Source organism: Haplochromis burtoni, unplaced genomic scaffold (genome assembly GCF_018398535.1).
Source record: "Haplochromis burtoni strain Fernald_Lab_line unplaced genomic scaffold, NCSU_Asbu1 Contig_637, whole genome shotgun sequence".
Taxonomy (NCBI): Eukaryota; Metazoa; Chordata; class Actinopteri; order Cichliformes; family Cichlidae; genus Haplochromis; species Haplochromis burtoni.
Genome location: NW_024582998.1, coordinates 77106 through 87293, shown reverse-complemented (window position 1 = coordinate 87293; position 10188 = coordinate 77106). Strand labels below are relative to the sequence as shown.

The 10188-nt window shown below is 42.5% G+C and overlaps 1 protein-coding gene across 1 annotated transcript in view; it reads right to left on the bottom strand.

Annotated features, from left to right (window-relative positions):
- Nucleotides 1-4472: 4472 nt before the first annotated feature.
- LOC106632482 overlaps nucleotides 4473-10188 on the bottom strand; it is a 20425-nt gene continuing 14709 nt past the window's right edge. Inside the window, exon 2 of the mRNA XM_042214992.1 lies at nucleotides 4473-5935. Coding sequence (XP_042070926.1) covers nucleotides 4976-5935 — 960 coding nt within the window. The 3' untranslated portion in view covers nucleotides 4473-4975. The remainder of the gene's footprint in view (nucleotides 5936-10188) is intronic.

Genomic DNA, 10188 nt, shown 5'->3' with positions numbered 1-10188 from the left:
CAGTTTTAATCTTTTAACTTTATGCATCAAGCAAAAATTTAATTATATGCAATATTCTCTGACTTGAAGAAATTAGTTTAACATTTAAACCTATTTTCTACACATTCCAGCACATGAAATAAAATATTTTTTGTGTTTACACTCACTCTTTCAAATAGATACAAGTAAAACACAGCAGAAAATAAATACGGTCCTGTTGCTCTATTTTCACCTGTAAAGCAGGACTGGGGTAGGCGGAGGTTTACCCTGGTGCAGGTGTGCCGCGGTCAGTTGAAGAATCCGCGAGTTTCTCTGTGAATTTCCCATTACGTCGTTGCACACTCGGTGCTTGCTTCGAAGTTTAGGGGGGTTTTTTTGCTGTAAAAAGAAGTTTCCTTCCCACGCACGATGGACGCTAATGTTTTTGTCACTTTTTATGGAATCAAACTCAGAAATAAGGTCAGTACTTCCATGCTTTAAATGCTGCACGCTCATACTCTCTCCCACAATTGATATGTGATCCATTGTTGATCTGCACACAGCTGTTGTCACTAACGGCGCACTCGCTTACGTCACTGTCGTGAGACATTCTCGCAAAAAATCACGGTTTTAGTAACGCAGTAACACAGCGTTCCTACGGGAAAGTAACGGTAATCTAATTACCGTTTTTGCAATAGTAATCCCTTACTTTACCCGTTACTTGAAAAAGTAATCAGATTACAGTAACGCTTTACTGCCCATCTCTGTTTATAATGCATGCATACGTAATTCTAAAAGTATAATGGGTCTTATTTTCTTCATACCTTGCTCCTCACTTGACCTGGAAATTATTGTGGTTTTACATCACATGAAGTAGAGAAAAAGACACACAATGGATCTCTCATTTGGCCTGAGTAATGTTACAATGTGAAAGAATAGAATCTTTTTGAGTTTCTAAGCATTTAGAGTTTAGTGTTTGAAATTAAAGTCTATATTGGGCAAGCATATTTGTACTGTACACCACAAAAGTGGATTTATATTCTGACGTTGTGTTCCAGTCAAATTTAACTGGTTTAAGTTTTATCTCTGTGCACAAAGTGGTGGAATCTTATGTCAATGTGATCAAATTATTTACACTTTTCAAAGAGCATTTCAACACATAATCAACTGTATTCCTTTACATCCAATTTTGTGATTTTATTTCACCTTTTACCTTTCATCTGTGTACACTCTGTGTTCCTGGTCAAAAAGGATCTGGTTATTAAAAATGAATGTAGAGGACAACAATTAGTGCAAAAAAAAAAGTTCTCACATAAATCCTCATTTGTCAGACAGACACATGCACAAACACACATATGCCTTGGGTACCCTGGCAACCATAATGGGAACCTTTGCCCAGCAGAGCCATTCTCCCACCCGAACAGCACCTATGTTGGCAGTTCTCACATAAAATTGCAACATTGTCTCAGTAACATTAAACTTTTTTTGTAGTATTGGTCTATAGTGCTTTTTTGAGCTCTTGCATACAGGTCATTGTGTGGTAGCACAATGACAGCTCAATATACCCTAAGTGAGGCTTTTGAATATTTGATCAACACATGATGATAAATAAAGACAGCCCAGGAAACTGGCAGTGAGGATTGGTTGGACTTGCAAGTGTCAGAAGCTGAAGATGACCCAGAATATAATCCAGACCAAGAAATGACGGATGAGGAGCAATCAAGTGATGAAGAGGATGGCCATGTCAAAACCACTGTAACATTTAAATCAAAGAATGGGAATTTATCCCTGTCTAACGATCAAGGAAGGCTTTCATCTGAAAAGGTCATTCAAATGATGACCAGAGGACATACAAATTGTACCGTATTCCAGATTGATTACATCAAATCCTGATTTGAACTTGAACAGACTTAATACACTGAAACCACAGTGGTGAACAATACCTACTTGGAGGGGAAAGGAGGTAACCCAGAAAGACATCAATGCATACATCAGTTTTGATTTTGAGTGTGTTGTGTACAGATCCAGAAATGAATCTACCAGCAGTTTATGGGATGCAGAGTCTGGTCGTTAGGCCACCGTGTCACTCCATAAATTTCACACATCATGCAAAACCAGGCCATCATCAACAAGACAAACTAAGGTAATCAGAGAGTTTTGGGACAAGTGAGTGAAGTGACTGCCACTTATCTTTAAGGCAAGTCCAAATGTCTCAGTGGATGAGTGTCTAGTCACTTTTAGGGGCGCTGCCCTTTCAAACAGTATATGCCAAGCAAGCTTTATGTTATGTGTTATGTGAGCATGTTAACATGTGAACATACCAGGACAAGTTATATACCGGGAACATGCGGGTTCATGCTGGGAAACCTGCAGACAGTGTTCCTGAAAAGAAGCAAATGCATAGTGATGACTGCAGATCTTAAGGACATACTGACATGTGATAATTTCTTCACCTTCTACACTCTTGGTCAGGAGTATCAGAGTGCAAGTGTAGTTTTGGGACAATATCTTTTGTACACAAATAAAATGAAAATTGACTGGGAAGCCGACAGGCATTACTTTTTACTTTTTGTGACTGTGAACAATTTTAAATGGTTTCAAAACAAATGTCCTTGGTAACTTTGAATCAACATAGTCTGTGATAAACAATTTGCTATGTTTATCTGATAATTTCTTCTTAAAAAATAAATGTGCATAACTTCACAAGAACTTGAATAAAAACATTAAAGTTATTAAGTATTATTATAGTTTTTATGGGGAGTCTTAGTGGAAGAGTGATGTTTGACCTTAACTTACAAAATTTGAATTAACTGTTTAGGGGCTAAATATTGGTTATTGAGATTACTGTTTAGGAACTATTGGACAAACTATTGGACAAATAATATAATTTTAAATACAATAAGCATTTGTAACCTAATTCCACTGGAAACCATACCTGACTATGCAATAACACTGCCACCAGATGTTGTGGTATATTGTAAATAATTAACTTTTTCTGTCCTTCGACGTGCAGTTTTGTCTACATCATCATGTTACAAGTTAATCCTTTTTTTCTTCCTCAGAACTTTTCTTTCTCATAGTCACGTTTCGATTGTAGACTTTGATACTGATACATATATTTCCTTGAGAATGCTTCTCACTTTGCTAGATGTTGTGAGGGTTTGCTAGGGTTTTTGTTAACCAGCCACTTAGTTATCTTCTGTGATATTCTAGATCTGCTGGTGTTACAGATCTGGCTCTTGCACACCTTTTGCTCATAAAAAAGGACTGTTCATACATCTGCTCCATGAGCATTCTACACTGACACCACTCGTGATAAAAATCTGTCAATGGGAAAATAGTCAACTGTAGTGCAGATGAAAAGGTGATAAGGTTTGTTGGCCTGCGCCACCACCAATCTGTTCAAGGCAGGAAGAACTGCCCACAGGAGGCCAGAAATGACAAGGCCACTGCAGAATAATGCTCCCACACATGGCTTGGGTACTGAGGGAAGGATATCTCTCTCTCAGAGGTGCCATAACATGGTCTAGATGCCTGCCTTTTAAGAAAGGGCTACAAAAGGGATAAAAAACAGTACAGTTTGGTTGTGCTTTAGCTGAGTGACAATTTAAGAACTAAGATAGAAAATTCATTGCCATTAATGAGCATGGTTTTTGATCAAAAAGATCTGAATAGTTATCACTCTAGCCCAGAATTATTTGGGATAAACAGATTAGAATCATTATTAACAGATGATTAATGCTTCTAAAAATGTAATCCCTGAGAGAACAATAATCTATTTAATCACCAAGGGACTAAATCCAATGTATTCTTTGCAAAGGTACACACACACACACACACACACACACACACACAAAGGAATTGCTCTAAATTTTAGCATTATGAACTTGACATTAACAATTAAGTTCACCATCAAGAGTGTCATGCTGTTTTTGTGCCCTGACATCACACCAGCTGGAGCTGTGATCATCCTAAATTTAAGATGACAGCAAGTGAAAAACATTGTCAACATGATTTAGACATATGATATCTAGCCAGGGTGCACAGCAAAATCGCTAGTGTGAAATTAACACTGTGAGTGTTAAATTTAACACTAGAAAAGTGTCTATATGTGTCCACTCTTTTGAGTGTTAAATTAACACTTTTCAAAGTGTTATATTTTTAACAATGACCTAGTGTTATTTTAACACTGTACAGAGTTAAAGATGAACACTGAGTAACACTGACCAGTCTCAACAATATTCTACTGTATTTTATTTAAGTATTTATTGTCATTGTCAGAGAACAATGAAATTGCGTTTGGGGCTTCCGTACAACCCGTAAATAAAATAATGAAGAAAATAATAAATACCCCTTAAAACCCAAGTGTAAATATTTAACCCAGTGTGACTCCAGTGCAATAAGACAATCCTTAGCAACAACATGAGAACATGACAAGTAAGTTCATAGATCAGTGCTATTAAGAAGTTGGATATGGTTATTGTCCGTGAGAGGGGGGCAGAGAGTTCAGGAGCCTCACAGCCTGTGGATACAGGCTGTTGGCCAGTCTGGATGTTCTGGCCTGTATAGACCTGTACCTTCTCCCTGAGGGCAGCAGGTGGAAAAGGTGGCGCGCAGGGTGATGTTGGTCCCGCAGAATACTGTGCACCCGTCTCAGACAGCGAGTGGGGAAGATATTACTAATCTCTGGCAGACTTATTCCAATAATTCTGCCAGCTTCTTTCACCACCACACTTAACTACACTGGTGTTAAGTGTTAAAAATTAACACCGAATAGTGTTGGTAGTACTTTACACTAGCACTGGTGTTTAAAAATTCAAGTCTGAATAGTGTTAATTTTCTAACACTAACACTAGTGTCAGTCAAATCATCAATACCACCAGATTACAATAAACTCCCATTAATCTCTGATATCTCTACTGCTACAATTAACCCCTAACATCTACCCATTACAAAGAAATACAAGACATTAACATTCCAAAATACTTTGTATTCAGATACACCACAAGTAAACAAGTCATACAAAATTACAGTATGGGACAATGTACATTTTGTCATCAGTGCCATTTGAAAATTGCCTATCATAAGGTCTATAGTACACCAGATCATCTACAGAGATCAGTGCAAAGACATCTAATCCATCCTCAATAACAAATGCATTTAAGTGATCATTGAAATATTTTTTTAAGTCTTCTGAATGTAAAAGGGCTACAAGATGAATGTTCATCAACACAGAATTTAACTCTGGTGGCAAATTTCTCAAAACAAAATAAATACAACCAAGTTTGTGCACTGCCTTTTTTGAGCCTAAAGGATTAGCAGTTTCAAAATCGTCATAGTAGAGCTGGATTTGGAGAGCATGTTCTTGTTGTGAGAATAAACTGTGATTTTTGAAGTAGGAGCCGTCATTTAAATCTCTGTACAATCCCTCCATGTTTAGTTTTGTTTTTTGGAAACTGCTACAAAGTTCACCGTTTCGAAACATAGATGAAAGGGATCCCATGATAGGAATGTACATGAATTTATCATTGACAGGAACTTGCCTGTATGTCCCTGTTGTTCTATCTTTGCGTACATCAAAACGCACACCAAGAACATGCTCTATGGGTTCAACTATTTTCCATTTTTGCTCAAAATGTCTTATCCTTTTAGATTCTGTGTTAAGACATGAAAATGGATTTTCAAGCTGATCAAAGCAATCCTCAACTTTTTCTAAGGTTTCTCTTGATGTATCAGTTGACAAACAGTCGACAACAGATTGTTTTGCATGTGCATGGATGTCATTAACCAGTTCCTCCAATGAACCAACTAAACACTGCACAGTACTTTCAGGAACTCCTGATGATTGTACTTGAGCAATAACAGAGCTGCACATGTTCAGTATTTGCCTTTTTTCAACTGGAACCGGTGTAGTTATTGTCATGGGATGAGCCACATTTACAGGCTGTGAAACAGAGGTTCCATCGTTAGGTACAGGAGAGAGTTATGTGCTGGATTGTCTCTGGGGCATCTTTACACAGCCTGCACCTGGGGTCTTGCCTGGTGTGATAGACCCCAGCCTCTATGGATCTTGTGCTCAGAGCTTGTTCTTGTGCTGCCATGATTAGTGCCTCTGTGCTGTCTTTCAGTCCAGCTTTGTCCAGCCACTGGTAGGATTTCTGGATATCAGCCACCTCCTCTATCTGCCGGTGGTACATACCGTGCAGGGGCCTGTCCTTCCATGATGGTTCCTCGTCTCCCTCCTCTTTCTTGGGTTTCTGCTGCCTGAGGTATTCACTGAGCACTCGGTCAGTTGGGGCCATCCGTTGTCTCATCCTGGACTGTGGTGCTGACACTCACCAGTCCCCGGCCCCCTTCCTTCCGCTTAGCGTACAGCCTCAGGGTGCTGGACTTGGGGTGAAACCCTCCATGCATGGTAAGGAGCTTTCTTGTCTTTATGTCAGTGGCTTCTATCTCCTCCTTTGGCCAGCCTATTACCCCAGCAGGGTACCTGATCACGGGCAGGGCGTACGTGTTGATGGCCCGGATCTTGTTCTTACCGTTCAGCTGACTCCTCAGGACTTGCCTGACCCTCTGCAGGTACTTGGTGGTTGCAGCTTTTCTAGCGGCCTCTTCATGGTTCCCATTCGCCTGCGGGATCCCCAGGTACTTGTAACTGTCCTCTATGTCTGCAATGTTGCCTTCTGGTAGTTCAATCCCCTCAGTTCTGACTACCTTCCCTCTCTTTGTTACCATCCGACTACACTTCTCCAGTCCGAACGACATTCCAATGTCATTGCTGTATAGCCTGGTAGTGTGGATCTCACTACGTACGACTCTGGATACTGTAGCTCCTGTGAAAACTAAGGTCTCTAATCAGAAGTACCTGACTCCGTGGTATAATTCTCAAACACGTACCCTAAAGCAGATGACTCGTAATCTGGAGAGGAAATGGCGTGTCACAAATTTAGAGGATCATCATTTAGCCTGGAGAAATAGTTTGCTGCTTTATAAGAAAGCCCTCCGCAAAGCCAGAACATCTTACTATTCATCACTGATTGAAGAAAATAAGAACAACCCCAGGTTTCTCTTCAGCACTGTAGCCAGGCTGACAAAAAGTCAGAGCTCTTTTGAGCCAACCATCCCTTTAACGTTAACTAGTAATGACTTCATGAACTTCTTCACAAATAAAATTTTTATCATTAGAGAAAAAATTACCAGTAATCATCCCACAGATGTAATATTATCTACAGCTACTCTTAGTACCATTGATGTTAAGTTAGACTCTTTTTCTCCAATTGATCTTTCTGAGTTAACTTCAATAATTACTTCCTCCAAACCATCAACCTGTCTTTTAGACCCCATTCCTACAAAACTGCTCAAAGAAGTCCTGCCATTAATTAATTCTTCGATCTTAAATATGATCAACCTATCTCTAATGATCGGCTATGTACCACAGGCCTTCAAGCTGGCTGTAGTTAAACCTTTACTCAAAAAGCATCTCTAGACCCAGCAGTCTTAGCTAATTATAGGCCAATCTCCAACCTTCCTTTCATATCAAAAATCCTTGAAAGAGTAGTTGTCAAACAGCTAACAGATCATCTGCAGAGGAATGGTTTATTTGAAGAGTTTCAGTCAGGTTTCAGAGCTCAGCACAGCACAGAAACAGCTTTAGTGAAGGTTACAAATGATCTTCTTATGGCCTCTGACAGTGGACTCATCTCTGTGCTTGTCCTGCTAGACCTCAGTGCAGCGTTCGATACTGTCGACCATAATATCCTATTAGAGCGATTAGAACATGCTGTAGGTATTACAGGTACTGCGGTATTGAGGAGGTACACCAGAGAGATAGAAGGCAGGAGAATAAACCAGCTGTTCTCCACAGAACCAGCAAAGGTGTACTCTCAGTGGCAAGGGAACAATAATAAGAGAACAGCACCACCAAGGCTGGAGACGGAGCAATACTGGAAGAGCATATGGGAGAAGGACGCAACCCATAACGGCAATGCTCAGTGGCTAGTGGATCTGAGGGCAGACCACAGCGACCTCCCTGAACAGGGTCCAGTAACCATCACAGTGGCAGATATCCAAGAAAGGGTCTCCAGTATGAAGAGTTGGACAGCACCAGGGCCCGACATGGTTCACGCCTACTGGCTAAAGAAGCTGACTGCACTCCACGAGCGTCTGGCAGCACAAATGAACCAGCTGCTAGTTAACGAGAGACACCCGGAATGGCTAACCGAAGGTCGGACGGTCCTGATCCCCAAGGACCCCAAGAAGGGACCGGTCCCCTCCAACTACCGACCAATAACCTGCCTCAGTACTACATGGAAGCTCCTGTCAGGCATCATATCGGCTAAGATGAACAGGCACATGGGTCAATACATGAGCGGGACACAGAAAGGAATTGGCAAGAATACCAGAGGCGCAAAACACCAGCTACTGGTAGACAGAACAGTCAGCCGAGACTGCAAGACCAGACTGACCAACCTGTGCACTGCCTGGATTGATTACAAGAAGGCCTATGACTCAATGCCCCACAGCTGGATACTGGAATGCCTAGAATTGTACAAGATCAATGGGACCCTAAGAGCCTTCATCAGGAACTCAATGGGGATGTGGCGTACAACACTAGAGGCCAACTCCAAGCCCATAGCACAAGTCACCATCAAGTGCGGGATCTACCAAGGAGATGCTCTGTCCCCACTGCTGTTCTGCATAGGCCTGAACCCCCTCAGTGAGATCATTAACAAGACTGGCTACGGATACCGACTACGGAACGGAGCAGTTGTCAGCCACCTCCTGTACATGGATGACATCAAGCTGTATGCCAAGAGTGAACGAGACATCGATTCACTGATCCACACTACCAGGCTATACAGCAATGACATTGGAATGTCGTTCGGACTGGAGAAGTGTAGTCGGATGGTAACAAAGAGAGGGAAGGTAGTCAGAACTGAGGGGATTGAACTACCAGAAGGCAACATTGCAGACATAGAGGACAGTTACAAGTACCTGGGGATCCCGCAGGCAAATGGGAACCATGAAGAGGCCGCTAGAAAAGCTGCAACCACCAAGTACCTGCAGAGGGTCAGGCAAGTCCTGAGGAGTCAGCTGAATGGTAAGAACAAGATCCGGGCCATCAACACGTACGCCCTGCCCGTGATCAGGTACCCTGCTGGGGTAATAGGCTGGCCAAAGGAGGAGATAGAAGCCACTGACATAAAGACAAGAAAGCTCCTTACCATGCATGGAGGGTTTCACCCCAAGTCCAGCACCCTGAGGCTGTACGCTAAGCGGAAGGAAGGGGGCCGGGGACTGGTGAGTGTCAGCACCACAGTCCAGGATGAGACAACGAACATCCAAGAATACATTGGGAAGATGGCCCCAACTGACCGAGTGCTCAGTGAATACCTCAGGCAGCAGAAACCCAAGAAAGAGGAGGGAGACGAGGAACCATCATGGAAGGACAGGCCCCTGCACGGTATGTACCACCGGCAGATAGAGGAGGTGGCTGATATCCAGAAATCCTACCAGTGGCTGGACAAAGCTGGACTGAAAGACAGCACAGAGGCACTAATCATGGCAGCACAAGAACAAGCTCTGAGTACAAGATCCATAGAGGCTGGGGTCTATCACACCAGGCAAGACCCCAGGTGCAGGCTGTGTAAAGATGCCCCAGAGACAATCCAGCACATAACAGCAGGGTGCAAGATGCTAGCAGGCAAGGCATACATGGAACGCCATAACCAAGTGGCCGGCATAGTGTACAGGAACATCTGTGCCGAGTATACCGTCCAGGTAAGGATGCCCCAGGTGGTGAGATGCGAGTAAGATCTGTGGGACTTCCGACGAGAAATGGAACAGCATGTGGTGGTGACAACAGAAGACGCCGTGTGATAGTACTCCGATGACCAAGGGAACAGAGTGGAAATACAAGTCGGAAGCAAGATGGGAGGGGGACGTCCGTGGTATCGGAATAGGTCGGTGACTCCCAAGCTAGGCGAGTGGCTCCAGCAGATCCCGGGAATAACATCGGAGATCTCTGTCCAGAAGAGCGCAGTCCTGGGAACAGCTAAGATACTGCGCAGGACCCTCAAGCTCCCAGGCCTCTGGTAGAGGACCCGAGCTTGAAGGATAAACGCCCGCAGAGGGGTGCTGGGTGTTTTTTTTTTTATATATTGTGTATATGTGTGTGTCTATATATGCATATGTGTATATGTATATATATGTAATAGCAGCTGGATGGAA